General features: G+C 40.7%; 1 protein-coding gene and 1 long non-coding RNA gene across 2 annotated transcripts in view; one reads left to right on the top strand and one right to left on the bottom strand.

Annotated features, from left to right (window-relative positions):
• mafa (MAF bZIP transcription factor a) overlaps positions 1-4,980 on the bottom strand; it is a 110,851-nt gene extending 105,871 nt beyond the window's left edge. The window contains exon 1 of the mRNA XM_071488228.1: positions 3,296-4,980. Within this exon, the coding sequence (XP_071344329.1) occupies positions 3,296-4,263 (968 nt within the window). The 5' untranslated portion in view covers positions 4,264-4,980. The remainder of the gene's footprint in view (positions 1-3,295) is intronic.
• Positions 1-17,869, top strand: part of LOC139627467 (uncharacterized) — a 335,432-nt gene that overhangs the window by 247,483 nt on the left and 70,080 nt on the right. The gene's annotated exons all lie outside the window — the stretch shown is intronic.

The following is a 17,869-nucleotide window of genomic DNA, read 5'->3' as shown; positions in this document are numbered from 1 at the left end:
TCAGAACGAGATGTCTAAACACTGGCTGGAATGCAGGACTGGGTACAGTAGCGCTCAGCCACTTCTGCTCACCGCAGAGGCTGACTTACATTGGCACCTTCTCCAGCGCCCCCTCGCATGCCTGACATGACTATGCCCTCACTGCACCTCCCTTCCCCCTCTGAGAGCCTGTCTGCTCCAGGCCAACATCCAGGCCCACTGACAAACAGGATAAAGCGGGGTGAAATTGGGAAAGCCAAACGATGACATGCTAATGACAGTGAGCACACAGTGTCCGAAAAATACAGACACAGACAGCGGGCAACACCACACATACACAGATCAGGAAGCAAGCGATATGAAAAGGGGGCAAATGGAGGGTGCAAATATCAAAACATGCATAGTCAGAGGAAATTCACATAGAGATGTTATCCTTTCATACTGTCATTCAAGGAAAAACACACACACACATCCACATTAACACACACAAGGACATACACAAGCACAGAGAGAGACTCAGACACACACACACACACACACATTCACTAATCACAGGTCACACAGTAAAATTAACAGGATGTCAGTATAATATATGAAACCACACCATCATCACAAAGGAGGATGTCATTTATGAACCAAAGTCTTTTAAATAGAAAAAGCGAAGATAATATTTTATCATTCACAATACTTTGATTGAAGAGATGAGGTCGAGTGGAAATGGAGCTGACATGATGAACCAAAAATGGCAACAGATAAGATTTCAATCTAAGTCTGCGTTTTGGGATCATTCTGTGAAAAAGATTTTTCTTTCACGGTTAATTTGGAGATTTCGAAGAAAGAAATCTGAAGCCAGTATCAGACAGTAAAGTGTCAGAGTACATCCACATGCAGGCCACTACGTGTCTAGATCTTTGTTTGTGGTTTCGTGTGTAACGCCGGACTTGAACCTCTTCTATTTTACATGCAGCTCTCATGCGTCAAAAATGGTTAAAGTGTCTCAACCTGAATTTCTCTCTCTCTTTTTTTTTTTTTGCTTCATTTATCGTTTGGGGTAAATTAATGGATGACTTTGTTGTTAAAATCATGTTTGTGATTCGTTCCGGGTGGTCCGTTGCTAAATTAGTGTTGCAAGTAAACACGCCAAAAAGGGCGAAAACAGCAAATATAAAGACTGAAATGTAATGCAGTCATCTCCAGTCTGTTTTGATTCTAGTTCCATTATGTTTCAGTTACAAAAGCAAAAATTCTTAAGACAAGTCAAAAGAAAAGAAAAGTGAGAAACTTATTGAAGACAATTACATACATTTATTGCATATCATTTAATTGTATGAAATGAAAAAAAAAACGAGCACATAATCATCACATATGGTTAGTGAGTGAAATAATTTTGCACAGCAAAATATATATATATATTTATATTCTATATATAAGATGGAAGATTAATTAACATATGTTCAAGATTTATTGGCGAATGGTACTCCCTCATTTTGTACATGCAGGGTGTCAATCCCTGACGATCTAACAATGTCCAGACATTATTGATTATAATTATTGTTATTGCTTTGCGAATATTGACTTCGCTTAGGACAAAACATCAGTCTCTCCTGAACTGATAATAAAGTATCAAAATGTTACGATTAAGTCTTAACAGGATGCCAAACTTATCTTCTTGAGATGTGGTGAATACTAACTTTTCCTTCACTTCTACATGATTACAGGCGACATTTTATTTTGTTTATTTTTCTTTAAGTTTATTTCAGTCCAAAATATGACAGTTCGTTGAAGAAACACATTTCCAAAAAAAAAAAAAAAAAAAAAAAAGCATGGCAATTTACCTTGACTTCGGCTATGAGGATTATTTCCTCCAAGAGTTTTTTTTTTTCTTTTTTTTTTTTTTTTTTTTTTTTTTAAATACAGTGAGGAAACGTGTGGCGGAGACCAGCAGAGCCCTCACACTTCTGTTTGGAGCACATGCTGCAAAAGCGCTGTTTATGCACTGCACAATACTGCCCATTTTGGAGCCGAGCCAATTTCTCTCTACCAATGTTGAAGAATACTTTTGTGCAGCAATTATCTCATCACTGATCCTAGCCATCTATACTCTTCAACCTGTAGCACATGTTACCTTTTGCAACATAGATTATAAAACTTTGTACTTAAATTACGCTTTAAAATTATTCAAATGTTGACAAATGCACAATGGAATATCTTTAAATAACAATATAGGCTTTAAGCAACAGTCTAAACTTCCAGGGGAAGGGATTGGTGATTTCCTTAACAGTGAAGTCTTTTCTTTTTCCCCTCGCACTGGGATCCCCGCTGATCAACTTCCAGCAGGAATGCATAGCGCATTCACTGCAGCCTAATGACAGCCGCTGGTGGTGCACTTCAACACAGCTGAAATGCACTTGTATAGATTACAGGGGGGTGGGAAGTCCTGTCACTTTTTTGTTGCTGTCCCAAAAAAGTGAGGAGGCCATAAATGAAGTATGAATGCCATGCTGGAGTCATCCGACAAAAAGGACATCTTCAAGCACAGAAAGGGAAAAAAACAAAAAACAAAAACCATACATGTCCAGCATGCAGGGCAGTTCAATAACACATCTCTTTAAAAACAATGAATAGTTTGTAATGAATACAGTCTGTTGTTGCTCAACACAATAACAAGCAAACGCATGAGATGAGGTGGCGTCAAACGGCAGGCTCGCAATCCTCCAAGTTTGGCAGACAAAAAAAAAAAAAAAAGAAAAGGTAGAAAAGACCAAAAACATACTGTCGATGGATGCAGTTTTGACAAGAGTCTGTACACTGAATCAAAAGTAAAATGATGAAAAAGGGCAAGTTGATGAACTTCAAATGAGTATACTCAGTGCTCGCATGCACACTCTGTATACTGCGGCGTAAAGTTGGATCAACTTTCAAAAATCATATTTAACACTGCAAATCTAATGAACAACGATGAAAAAATCTTGACAAACAGGCTATGCGTAATATAGGCCTATAGTACTGAGTATGACAGCAAAAAGTAGATGAAAGTTTTCTGAATAGTATGCTTCTCCAAAATTAAACACACGGATAACAGAGCCTTCCAAATCTAAAAACAGCCGCAGACTTGAGCAAACTTGTTTTCAAAAAAAAAAAGTATAAAATTAAAAAAAAAAAAAAAAAAAATCAAAAAAGTTGACAAATTAGTTCTTGGTCTAGTGGGCTTTGCGCCAAATGAAAAAAAAAAATGTTTCATAATGAAAACTTTATTAAGCGGGGGTGAGTAACTCATCTGATATTTCTTTTTTTTCACGATAATGTCGAAACTCACATGAAAAACTCCGGGGATGAAGGGTTGTTGTCACTGCTGGATCCATTTTCTCTGAAGCCGTTGCTGATGAGCTTCTCATACTTTTCTTTGTACGCGTCCCTCTCCCGGACCAGCCTGGAGATCTCCTGCTTTAGGTGGTCGACCTGCTGCATGAGTTGCGTCTTCTCTCCCTCCAGGACGTGCCGCTGCTGGACCCGCTTGAACCGGCAGGACTGTGCGTAGCCTCTGTTCTTTAGGGTCCTCCTCTTCTGTTTCAATCTGATCACTTCTTCCTTGCTGACCCCCCGTAGCTGTCGGTTGAGCTCCCGCACTGACATGGTCACCAGCTGCTCGTCTGAAAACCGCTCCTCCAAGCGCATGTGTGGGTGATTTGTCCCAGAAGTGCTGTTGTTCTGGACGCCAGGTGCCTGGTGGTGGCTGCTGCTGTGGTGGTGGTGATGGTGGTGATGGTGTTGCCCTCCGTTCTGAGCGGCTGCCGCAGCGATAACTGCCGACACCACCGCCGCGGCAGACCCCATCTCTTCCCCGGCCATGGTGCCTCCTGCCCCGGCTGCGCCAGCAAACTGCTGGCTCCTGGCGTAGCCATCGAATGACTGGAGCTGGTGACTGCTGTTGATCAGCGCCTCGACTGCGTCTTCGGGGCTGAAGCCCAGCGCCTCTGGATTCAACTGCTGTTGATAACCGGACATCCAGTAGAAATCCTCTATGTGTGTCTTCTGTTCGCTCCCCGAGCCCGGACTGGGCGCCGAGAAGCTTGGGGAAGGGGGCACCGAGCTGCAAGGCGTGCTCATCGGGGTGGAAGACAAGGATCCCCCGGCGATAAGGCGACTGCACTGGCTGATGTTGCGATCGGGCTCCACCGGCTCCTTTTTCACTTCAAACTTCATCAGATCGAAGTCATTAACATATTCCATGGCCAGGGGACTGGTGGGCAGGTCGGAGTTGCTCATTGCCAGCTCTGATGCCATCCTCTTGCTGCTGACAGTCCTCCAAACGGGCTGAAGAGCAGCTGTCAAACTGGGTTGGTTGGGAAGAACGTGAGCCAGCTTGATTTTAAGCGTTTGTCTTGAAACTGAAAAATTAGGTTTTCAGCGTCCCTTTTGCAGCCACGGAACTTGCAGGCGTGTGAGAGTAGTTTTTCTTTGCAGAGTCTATTGCACAGACACAGGAGTGCCGCGCACACGAGTAGCGGAGTCCTTTTTCAGCATGTGAAATTCGGCGGTTTTGTATTTCAAACATTTAACACTTTACGGTTTCTTCACGAATACATTGCGCAGGCGGAGAGGGAGAGGAGCCGAGAGGAAGGGAGTGAATGCAGCCTCGCACGTTATAAGCCGCTGAGTGGTGGGGCGATTTTTTAGAGGGATCACACAGCAGATGAGTTTAAGAGCATTGTGCTGCCCTGACGTCAGGCTGGAAATGACTCGGACGGAGAGCCAATAGGGTCGCACACTCCGAGAGCTAATTAACATATTAGTAACCTGGAGAAACAAAACTTTTCTGAACTGTCAGAGGCCATCAGCTGACTGTCAGCTGGGACGCAACTTCTTAACTCTTTGGCGACCGTGTGGCGGTGTTTTTAATCTCCGTTTTCGTATGAAGCAACAGATTTTTTTTTTTTACCAGTTTATTTTATGTAGGTTTCAGAGGAAGGGAGAGAAGCGTGCTGTAAAATTCCTTAACACGGGAAGATTTGGAGAAAAGAGAATAAAATTGGATAGACAGATAGATCTCTCTGAAATGGACAAAGTGTATCATAACTACTCACCTTCATGTCGGGGCATTTACCACTTCATTTTGTATTTTATAATATCTTTTTATAATATTTTTAATGTGATATATAAATTTAGTTTGTCTCCTAGAAAAATCGCTTCAACATAAGACATACATAACGCATGATGTTTATGTCACATTGTAGCACAAATGACTGTATAAAACATATTGTCCATGTTGAGATGTAACTTCAGAGATAATTGACCAAAAATAGGCTATGAAAGGTGGATTGAAGACATTTGCCATGCCTCTGCGCACCATTATAAAACTCAACACTGCCACCTTTTGGACATGCCAGTACATGGGAATACCCTCACTGTGATAGGCCATACAAACAACACAAAGAAACAAACAAAGAGTAAGTTATTACAAAGAGATGGAAAGAAAACACAACGTACACATGATGTGTGTCTTTATTTTCTTTATTTTATTGAGGAATAGATAGGCTACCAAATTCTGCTTGTGACTTTCAATGGTGTTATGTAAGAAAATCGAACCTATACTGTGTGAAAGAAATCTTGTCATTGGAAGCGAATGCTAGTGAACCTAGTGTTCCTTCCAAACTGATATTATGTCGTACAACCATAAAAATCACTTTATCTAAGCACTGGCTCAGGCATTACGGTGCAGTCATATAAACCACTCTAGTACTTTGTACCTTCTCTCAGTTCAGAGGTCTGCTTCTCTTAATTGACCCATGTACTACAATGACATAAAGCAGTCTGGGTATTTTCCTGCTTCCAATATTACTGTGTGTCCTGTTTGGTCATAATGGGTTTATCCATGAACATCATGCACTGTAAAGTATATGTGTTTAGCTGAATATTTCATTTATCTGGGAGAGCACAGGGACCGTTGTGATGCTTTATATATATATATATATATATATATATATACTTTCATGTCATACATTTACAGAGCAGGCAACTTAGTACACTGCTGGTGTGGAGTGATACTAACACATACACTTTCAGCAAACTGGCTTGTGAGTGTAACTATGATAGGCTATATGAAGTTCCTGCTATAGGATCTTGTACTGCTAATTTATTTAGCTGCATTCCTATGAATTGACCTGCATTCATCAACAAGGATGGCATTAATATGGGTTTTATACCCGTAACTATGAGTTCCCCAATTGTATCTGTATTAATGGCAGAACACAATTAACTGATGACACATGGCAGTTTACTCATTCAATAATAATGCAATTTGGGAAAAGAGTGACGTAAGCAATGCTGAGGCCTGGTCTTGCTGGCAAGTCAGAGTGTTGATTTCTTGTGGCCTCTTTTGACATGGTGCTGACAAATAACCATTTCTTTCCCCTGACAAAAGCCTATAATCATAGTCTCTCTCTCTCTCTCTCTCTCTCTCTCTCTCTCTCTCTCTCTCTCTCTCTCTCTCTCTCTCTCCAAGTGTATGATCTCATCGTTACAACGATGTGTATTTTTAGATTCCTGGGTGCACACTATCTAATGATAGGCCAAATCAGTCATGTTCCTGCTGCCAAAAACTATGGAAGATGATCCTGACAATCTGCCAGATATTTTCATAACCATAAGGAGTTTAACACTTCCCTATGGTTGTTCTGAACTGTTGCTCAGATTGTGTCCTTCAGTTTCCTCTGTTTGAAGTTTAGTGGAAACACTCAGTTTTGAGTGTCTATGTGACGTTACAGTGCTTATGCTTCTGTTTCTGCTCGTGAAAAACACACAAATGAAGTTAACCCAACACACAAGTATCACTGGCAGTTACTAAATGTTCTAGTGAAGGGATAAATGATGCATCTGCTTGCAAGTTAACACAACACTATGCGTGTGGCTCAGACAAACTTGGATAGAACCCTATTGTTTCTATTTCCATTCTGTTGCCTTGTCATCTGTTTGGGCTTACCTTCATGGGAAGGCACAGTAGTGGCCCATTCCCTGGGGTGCAGCCACAGCAGAGCGAGACTAATACACAAACGAATGGAGAGCTCATTAGTCATGACAGAAGAAAGTGGCAGACCTAATTTAGTTGCTTTTGTGCCTTTGAAGTTATTGATGATGCATAGCTGAGGGAGATCTACATGGAGAGAGATCAGGCGGCTGCGAACAGAACTTATCAAAACAGGAAGGAAGAAGTTCACATGATGAGGTGGGAGAGCAACATAGGTGTCTGTATCATTAAAGGGGTCAATCCTGTTTTCCAGACTTTTAGGTAATATGTAAAACTGAAAGATTTATTAAAACCATTGCAACCACATGAAACAGAGGTGTGCAGTTGTTAGGGCGCTGCAGCAAATATGGTGTTCTCGTCATGAATGCTAACTGCAAAGTTCAGAATTACTAAGTTAAAGTTAACACAAGCTTTTGACAACATGGTACATGTACGTTCTCAGTGTCTTTAAAACCTAAAATATTGGACTCACAAATGACAAATTATCCTCTGGCACTGACTGAATTTAGATTTGCAAATCTAAAACGATAACATCCTCAAAAGCGGGCTTTTCTCATTCACGTTGTCAAGAGTTATTGTGGCGCAGCCTATTGTTATTAAAGGATTTTTTAAATAGGCCATTAACCATTTGGAGATTACAGAACACATCATGTACATTTCTTCGCAGTTGCTTTTGACACAACAAGATGACTTTTGGTTTTGTTTTGGAATTGTGTATGATCAGTCTAAGGTGTTGGTGCCAGATCCAAACCCCTTTCTTGTCTGTCTCTTGTCAATTTTTATGGCATAAATAGTATCCTGCAGGTACAGCAGAGGTACGATCTTTTTTTTTTAAGTAGTCAGGGCCAACATTTAATGTCCCTTCTGATGCACTTAACAGTACAGACTCTGATATGCACTCCTAATGAGTCTGCGAGAGCTCAGGATTGTCCTATACTGTGAAACTGGAAAGTGTTTGACATCTCTCTGATTGACTTTTTAAGCCACATATTCAGATCGTCCATAAGTCTGCAACTTATGAACTAATGAAATGACTTATTTTACTCAAGGAAAAACCCACAATGCATATCATTGTGGAATTAAACTGGCAAAGACAGGGCAATTGTGGATCATGAAAAAGCGTGAAAAGAAACAAGACATGGAAGAAGCTGACAAGATTATATTTCCTTTTGATTATAAATACATATGTTGTTAACCAGCAATATGCATGTAATGTAAAATTTGTTAAACAATTCCACATACAACTTCCATTGTACCATTTTCTTGTCTATAGCAACCCTTAACTTATTTCAAGTTTGTAGAGATATGCAAGACATCTGTTAGCAGATTGAAATAATCTTCTCGGAAAATACTTTTAAATGTAAACCAATTCTATTCTCAAACCTAAATTCAGCAACAATATGAGGAGAGTAATTTAGATCAGTGTATTAGTGCTGGCATGAGTCCGAACTGGAGCAATAGGAAACTGAGTGGAAAAGGGCAGAGGTCAGTGAGTTATTTGTATGTGTGTGTGTGTGTGTGTGTGTGTGTGTGTGTGTGTGTGTGTGTGTGTGTGTGTGTGTATGTGTGTGTGTGTGTGGAGGTGAGGGTTGCTCAGTTCCAGACAGGGCTCGATAAGGCCATGTAATCAGCCTCTTTGCATTCCAACACTTTTGTAAGCTGCCCCTAACCTGAGCCTATTACTGTATCCATGTCAGCATTGGTGAATACCTGAAAGCTGATAGCACCTGTAAACACACGGGCAATGTAGGTGAACAAATGGAGTCACACAGCTTTTAACATCAAAAGAACACTTTGTTTGAACACTGCTTTTAAGTTTAAAATGAAGAAGACAACAACATCTCTACTAACGTGAAGAGCTGGTACTGCTCCGGGGCAATGCAATTTCATCAACAGTTCAGTGAGAACAACAAAGCTGGAATATCAATTTTCACCCCACCAGCAGAATGTGGGCACAGCCATGTCATAATTACCTTAATCCATTAGTCAGAAGGAGGGTGAGGCTGAGAAGGGTGTGACAGAGGACATAGCAGACAAAACAAGGTCAGGGGGAGAGCAGATCCGTAGTCTGAGGTGGATCTTGGACGGCCTCTCTGACACTGGCGGAAAGTATTTGGTAGCCTACAGCTAGTGGGCTTTGTGTGACTGGAGAACTCTGGCATATGACCCCAAGCAAGTATCAGTTCTGCGGCTTGATGGCGAAGCACAGGCAGTAAACCAGTGAATGTGTTACTGTGCTGTGAACAGCAGACTCACACATGTTTTCTAGACTGTCTCAGTGTCACATGGACCAGGGTGACACAGAGTTTTGAGGTTGAATCTATCATATTCAATCCCCTTTCCTCCTCCGAATTAATATTTGTCGAGTTAAAAACATGGTTGCTAATTAATACTGTGTGGCCCATAGATGTAGGCTACTCTGTTCACCACATGTAGAGTAATCGAAGAAGACTGGTCAATATTGCACCAGTGTTGGCAGAGTGGCTTGCATATTAGCCACAATTACATTCACATGAAAGTAATGTATTGGTTTACTGTCATGTGTAAGGTTAATATGTATAGCAAATTATTGATATATTAACTGTTAGATAGCTTTTCGGGGTTATCTTCTTTTGACAACCACACATGACTTAGACTTTCATCTTTAACTGTGTGTGTGTGTGTGTGTGTGTGTGTGTGTGTGTGTGGTGTATGAGTGTGCCTCTTTCCCTGTACCAGTGTTTGTGTGTTGGTGCATGCATTTCTATGCGTGTGTGTGTGCATGTGTTTGTGTCTTATTTGAGTTTTGATATGGCTTAATGTTAAAACAGATACAATACAATGACATAGTTTTCTACAATACTAAAATGAAGAGCACTTTACTTTTAACTGCAGGCAATTCCGAGAAACCAGAGTCATTCCGATAGCCATTTTTTGTGTAATAGGAACCATAAAGAGGTATGTTTGCTTTCATTATAGTTTGCTTTTACAAGACAGTAAAAAAAAAGTAAGCTGCTGGTATTTCTGTGTACAGTGAAGACCAAAATATTTTGTTGCAATAATGCAATTCAACGTGTACTATTAAATATAGCCTCAAACACTACCAAAAATGTATCAACACTTCTCTCTGACACAGGCTAATCAAACATTTTTCTTTATTGAAGTACAGCTTGCTGCAGGGATACTGGGCTGCATATGCATTCATAATATTGCATTCATCCCCTTTAAGTTATCTGTACAGGGCCAATAGGAATTGTAGCACTGTTTGCAGGAGTTGTCACCTCCTGCTCAAGTCTCTGGCAAGTCTCTAGCCCCCCACCCCCAGCTGCTTCTATGCCCTTGAGCTACTGTAGCCTGCCTGGGACTGACACTAATAATAAAGTATAATTTCCACAATTACAGAGAGTTTGCACGTTAATTTGAGCAGAGACCGAGTAGGAATATCAGAAAACAAGACTTCTTAGCCTCCATAGCTGAAATGTCTTGTAACACTCTTTGCCCTGTCTATAGCTGAGCAGATGATGGTGGCACGCACCACCTTATGTTAAATATTTTATTTAACCACAAGTCCCAAGAGGGTCACGTTTGGCCTAATGATTTGTTTTGTTGCTCTTTTACTCATGGATATCAACTTTATCTATGGTGTTTTCCCACTCATTCATCATCTGTTACATGGTCATTACACTGAACTTAATGAGACCATTTTTCCATTGTGTTCAACACAGTGTTTGTCAAATATGCCAATACAGGCAATTGACTTAGTGAAGATATACAGGAGCAATGGCTGTCTGCCTACCCCAAACCACAGGTTGATAAAAGCCAAAGAATTTCTAGAGGGGCAAACACAATCTGTCATGGAGCCTCAAGTCTTGTTTCTTTTATCATGCATCAGAGAACGTAGACTTCGAGTAATGACTTTCTTTTTTTCTGTTTGTCAGACAGATGACCGCTCAGTGATGGAAGATCGGTGGATATTTGTGTACAGATGATCAGAAAGATGTTTGCCCCTCCTCTTTCATGTTTATCTGATCATCGGTCTCTCCAATCACAGTGAACATGCACATCACCCCCACACTAACAAGTAAATAGAAACACACAAGCAATCACAATGACACAAACCCATTCCCAAATGCATGAATGCTTACACGAATGCACAAAGAGAGAAACATGTACGCATGCTCATAGCCTAATGAGAGATTTTCTGACCTTTCTTTATGTACCCCAGGAGAATATTGATGAATCCCCTTTTAAAAATAACTCTCGCCTTGTAGGGTCATTAAATGATTTACAGTTATTTCAGCAACACATAATTATTACATTTATTATGTTGGACTATACAGGGTTGGCCCATTGTGGTAGAAGGTGGGCTTTTTAACACACAATAGAGCCGATTAAAAGTTTATTTTTTGTGAATACACTTAACTCATGTTTCACTCTGAAGTTAACATCACAAGAAAACAGTTTACAGCTTTTAGAGTGGTGCATTAGCCACTATAAAACTAAACCTGTAGCATTTATGGTGCATTGTTTAATGAGTGAAAGAAAACCTATGAGAGGAGAGGGAGAGAACACAAAGTTTTAGTATGGGCTGGGACTAATCATGTTTAGCTTTCCCATAAGCTCCTGCAATGTTAAAACTCTGGTCCAGGATTTCATCCATTTCTAACTGTAGGATTTGTAATGACATTTAAGTCTTTTATTATCATGCAGTCTAAAGCTTTATGACGAAAACCTTTGTCACAATGAAACATGAGAGGCTGAATTTTGCCCCCCTTTCAGATCATTCCTATTACCCATGTCAAATCAGACATAATCTAACTCAGTGAGCTAAGTAATCACAGTTAATGTCACATTTGCTCTTATGGCAAAAAGACTAATTCAAATTGCAAGGTTATGGAATTATTTGAATCTGAGCCCTCTCTGACCTGCAAATGTGTGTCACTTTTTTCACTATGCTACCAGTAATATTATCAGGACCTTTGTGTTTTTGAATCCTGCAGTCTGGATCTGTTCCCAATAACGATATCTTCTCAATTGTTACGCTGCTAAGCTGGTTAAAATGTCATCTGACTGTGATTGTGAGTGTGGCCCTTCAAACACTCCCAGTGGGTGAGGCGCTTAATGTTTATGTGGGTCCCGCGTGTTCAGCACCCGGCATTAAAAACCCAACTGAAGCCCAAATGAAGATGATTTAAATGAACTCATTTGAGGAACGTTTAATTACCATTGGAGCGTAATTGAATGTTTCTCTGAAGTGCTGAGTGATTCCTAATGAAATGAGAAAGACTGGGGAGATAGTGATGAGGCTGAGCACAGAAGCTGAGAGTCAGGCCTGTACTCAGCCTACAGGACAGATGAAAAGATCAGAGAAGCATCTGCTGGACAAATAAACCCATCACTGCTAAATTATCCTTAAAATGGGACAAAAGAGCTCGATTTTAGACGTTTAGTTTAAACAGAGGTTAGTACAGAGATGAATGAGTGAGGTGGAGCTCACAGTATGACAGAGGAAGAGATGAGTAAGTTGTGAGACAGGATTTACAGGGCAGGTGTGCTGCGTGGCCAGTAAAAGCCCCTTCCTCTGGACACTTGTTGTTAAGCTGAGGCTACTATTGGCCCTGCCATTGTAACATGCATATTTCATGGCTTTTGGAAATTCCCACATCGCAACATCCTCACACCTGCACCATCTATTACAGGGAATGTCATTCTCCCACTGTTCTCCAAGTGTGTATTTATGCATGTGTTTGAGAGGAAGAGAGAGACAGTGAATGCCTCCACATGTGTATGCAAGTAAATATGTGTCAGTGTTTACGAGTGGCAGAAGCAGCAGCTGCTCTCCCTGTGGCCTTCTCAGTGTCTGGAAGTCCAAAGGCCTCAAGGCAGAAGATGCCAAACAAATCCACCTTTTAGCTTCTTGTAAGCTCGAAGCAAACTGTCAAAACAAAGATACAGATCGAGTATTTTATGTTCTGCTGCTCCCTCACTTCCTTTCTGTCTGTTGAACTATTCTGAGAGAGCCTAGCTAGTCTTCGTCTGTCAAAGTCCATTTTGTATTTGTAACAGGGCTTCAACATAAAGTAAACGGAAGCTGGTTGGTTAAATGCTGGTGACGCTATTTTAAGGTTAAATCTAGAGTATACAAGCCTGCAGTCTGTATGGTGAGAGCATTTCCTGCGGAACAATGAGTCTCCAAGCTTGTCTGACAGAGACAAAGACACAGAGGGAGATAGGGGAGAGAGGATGAACGAGAGAGAAACAGCAAAAGAGAGCGAGAGAGCTCACCATTGCACAGTGCATGCATTTGCATCTATACTGCTTGGCAACTAACCTGATAAAGTTCAAATTATTAAACTGCCTACATTACAGATTGCTATCATTCTTGATTCAGTGGTGGTTATTATTGTTTCACATCTTGATATCCTTTGCATCCTGGCAACATACATATGCATGCACTGTAAACTTTAGCGCACAGTGAAGTCATATAGAGATTAATAGGGCGCTGTCAGTATTAGTCAGATATTTCTAGAACTTTCCTGACTGTAACCACAACCTCTGTTCATCAACTCAGACACAGATCTATGAACAGACTGGCAAGCACGAACTTTGCAGTGCTCGCTCTGTGATTCACGTCACATACAGTACATTAATGATCTGAAAATCATCTACCTACTGAGAACTATATTTGCGTGCTTGCAAACCTCGTCAAAGAAATGGTCAGATCCACTTGTCAGATACACATGAATCCATCTCCATCCTTATGAAATCCCAACAAAAAATTCAAACGTGATAATTTCAGCATTTATTTCAAGTAAATGCAAGCAGTACTGAACAAAGTTGTTGATGTTGTTGTTGGAAAAATAAAGTTGCAGCAACATTCTCAAATGTTTGTGTAAATCCAATGTACACCCATTGCTTCACATGCATGAAGAATTGCAAAGGACTTGTTTTGGTCTGAAACATGGGAAAGTGTGTACCCAACAGCTTGGACTCTGGCCAACCATTGATCCACAGTAGCCTACCTTACTCTATGTAGAGAAATTGGGAAATTAAGGGGTTTGTCATCCACAGTCATAGCAATAGTAGCAACACTGTTTGTGTACAAAGGTTTGAATCACTGTTGTAAATATGAGTAGCCAACAACAGCTCAATAAATTAATGACCAAAGGAACACTTATCTCTGAGGTCAAGTACCAGCATTATTTTTACACTATGTGTATCTAAAGCCAGGTGCTGTGTTGTAGCTATAAGAAAGAAATCTCAGAGGCTACGTCACATGTGTCAGGTGTGGATATGACATGCAGGTGTATCAGGTGTTGCTTCTCTTGAAGTATGGCAGATATTCAACTTCTTGTCAGCACACACAGGCATCCATATCGTGACCTTACCCACACACACAAGCGCACACATATGTATAAATGGGTGAACACAAGTATACTATGCATTTATACTACAAGAATTAGCTTAATTTTCAAGATAGACATCACATGGTTGTTGTACATTCAGACCAGTCAGACCAGTCAGTCAAATGACTGTCTGTGCTGGATGTGCTGTTCTGCTTTTCCCATGGAGACAAAGAGACTAAATTGGCTAATAAAAGCTCATAATCTAAATTGTGGTTCGTGACTCCAGAGTTCTGGCGTTGGAGTGCACATGGACAATGACAGCCAGTAGTCAGAGCACATCCTCTAACCAGGCTGACATTCCAAGCAGCAATTACAGCACCGGGCCCACCAATCCAGACCAAAACACCTACTCACAAAAACAATGGGCATCACTGTTCACACACAAGGGCAACCCTCTTTGGACCCTCTTCATTCCTCTGTCCCCTCTCCCCCTCTGCTCTTGGTCCATTCTTGTTATTAATCTTAACTCATTCATTAGAAAAAAATTCTCAGCCATTGCATGTTCTCATGTCAGTGTAATGACCATGACAACAGGCCAGATCCTGGCAGCGTGTTTGCTGTCAGGAAAGACTTGACTGGAATGGATGTGAATGAATTACATAGAGAAAGTTTCTGTTATGATTGGTTTTGCTTGCCTTTGGTTTTCTTAGTCCTGACAGAGATAACAGAAGGTACATCTGTGTAGTCATGGTATCATCAGTCAGAGGTTCTATTTGATATAAGTACTATGTCTGTAAATGAATATCAAATATCATTGTGTGTGTGTGTGTGTGTGTGTGTATGTGTGTGTGGTTGGGGGTGGGAGATTAATGGGAAGAAGACATGGCATTGTAATTTTTTTGTCAAAACATTTTTTACAGTTCACATGTGCTTGGACTTTGTCTACCTTTCCCAACAATTTCCAGACATATTCCGTTAATTTTCTCAGTTTCTTTAACACACATAAAACTAAAAAAGTCAGTGATGTCCAAATGCTTGTATTTCATACACACGGCCATTATTCACACCACATAATTATGTGTTAATGGGCTGCGCTGTAATTTTGTGAGCAAAATCTGGTTGGTAATTCAGTGTGAGATGAAATATCCCAGACGTAATGGAAATAGCATTCGTCCCACTGAAGCCTTTAGAAATGTTTTTATACCTTTTCTCTGAAAACAGTGCATGTTGAACAGACGCTGTGCCACAAGCGGCCATTTCTTATAGCCACTAATTTCACAGGGTGTAGATTTATTCCAAATGAATATGTATAACATGCAAACCCCACAGAGAATGTAACAGCTACTGCAATTGAGTTTAGGGTGATGATGTTGAAATAATGAGACTAATTAGATCACTATTAACTGGGCAATGTCTAAGCTGCTCTGATCAATAAAGATCACTGAGTAAAATGATTTGGCAAGTGCTTGGCCACAAAGTGAAAAATGCAATAAAGCAAACATGTATCTTACTCTTCAAGTTGCATTGCATCACAAAGTGATGGAATAAGTCATGTTTGCCATTTGCGTGTTTGCTGGTGGCTGCTTTTCAAACCATCTGCAGCAAAGCTAGCTCACTGCTGGGCCGTGCAAGAACCAAGTCTTGTGCAACGCTCCCTCAAAAGAACATTTGTTCACCATCTGTGACTGCTGCTCCCACTCCATGCAGAGCTCAAGCAAAGATGCAGCACTCCTCACTTTCTTACAATGCAGAACACGTTGCCACTGGATTTTCTAATCTTATCCCTCCCACAAAAAAAAAAAAAAAAAAAAAGAAATAAAATATGAAACCAAAACTCTAAATCAACTCTTTCAGTGACAGTGAATCACCACCCTTCTTTGGGATCATGAAAACATAATCACTGCATAATTTAAACCCTTCATTTTTATTATCACCAAGACTCCTGGCCAGTAGAGTATGTTTTGCTGACAGCTTTGTGTTTCCTGTTGTGCCCCATTCAAGCTGCAGCTGGCTGTTAAAGGCATTAGGCCAGGCTGGAAATATTGCAATGGTGCCAGGTAGACTCACATGCTCACACACAGATCACAGACAAACCTCTGCTACAGAATGACAAGATCCATTAGACACCACTACTTTTCATTTAATATGCATATGATTGATTAAATTAGTGATTAAATGCCCAGTGGAGTACAGTATTGATTTCAATATTGTTATTAGGACTATGCACAAAAGGACAGAGCAGGTCGTAACTTACTTTACATTTTCAATATGCTACTGAAAAAAAAAAAAAAATCTTTGCCCTTTCAATAAACTTTACCAAAACTCATCAAAGAGCACATTGCAGATTAATGTTACAGTCCAGGCAAGTTGAAAGCAAAGAGAAGTTGCTGTTGTGAATAGTTAGAACTCAGGCTAGAGGACCTGGTCATGACTCAGACTTGTATGACGTTGCAGTAACATCAACACAAAGAGCTAAAACAGGCATGCCTCTTCTCTGCACACTCACATTCACACATGTCCAATCTACACTGTGTCATTGTCCAGCACTGTGGAATCTCTGCTCATTTCTGTCTCTCCTCTTTTGTTTGGTTAAGCGGGGGCCAGAGGTTCGGCCTCGTCTATGTAGATGGAGTTTAGAGAAATCTGATTGGTTTACACTGCCTAGAGACAGTTTGCTGTACACCACTTGGGGGCTGTGCTTGGACTGGGCACATAACTTATGAGCCTGTTGGACATACAGTGCATTCAGAAAGTTTTCTGACCCCTTTACTTTTTCACATTTTGTTATGTTACAGCCTTATAGATTGATTTCAATATTGTTATTAGGACTAGAAATTGTTTAAATTCTTTTTTCCCTCCTCAGACTACACTCAATACCATATAATGACGGTGAAAACAGGGACAGAAGTATTCACATCCTTTGCTATGACTGACAAATTTAGCTCAGGGGCCTCCCATTTCTCTCGATTGTCTTTGAGATGTTTCTACATCTTGATTGGAGTCCACCACTGGTAAATTCAATTGATTGGACATGATTTGGAAAGGCACACACCTGTCTATTTAAAGTCTCCCAGCTGAAACCAAGCCATGAGCTCAAGGGAACTGCCTACAGAACTCAGAGACAGGATTTTGTTGAGATCAGGGGATGGTTACAAAAGATTTCCATTGCATTTAAGGTTCCCAAGAGCACAGTGGCTTCCATAATTCTTAAACAGAAGAAGTTTGGAATAACCAGGACTCTTTCTAGAGTTGGCCACAGGACCAAACTGAGCAATCAGGGAAGAAGGCGCTTGGCAAGATAGATGACCAAGAATCCAGTGGTCACTCTGACTGAGCTCCAGAGATCCTGTGTGAAGATGGGAGAGACTTCCAGACCGACAACCATAACTGCAGGACTCAACTTATCTGGGGTTCATGGCATAGTGGTCAGACGGAACCCTGTCCTCAGTAAAAGACACATGAAAGCTGCCTTGAGTTCACAAGAAATACTTTCAGACTGTGAGAAACAAAATTCTGTGGTCTGATGAGACCAAGATTGAAC

This window comes from Trachinotus anak, unplaced genomic scaffold, assembly GCF_046630095.1.
Source record: "Trachinotus anak isolate AG129_WGS33_773 ecotype Australia unplaced genomic scaffold, CSIRO_AGI_Tana_v1 ptg000011l, whole genome shotgun sequence".
Classification (NCBI taxonomy): domain Eukaryota; kingdom Metazoa; phylum Chordata; class Actinopteri; order Carangiformes; family Carangidae; genus Trachinotus; species Trachinotus anak.
This window is presented reverse-complemented; position numbering and strand designations above follow the sequence as displayed.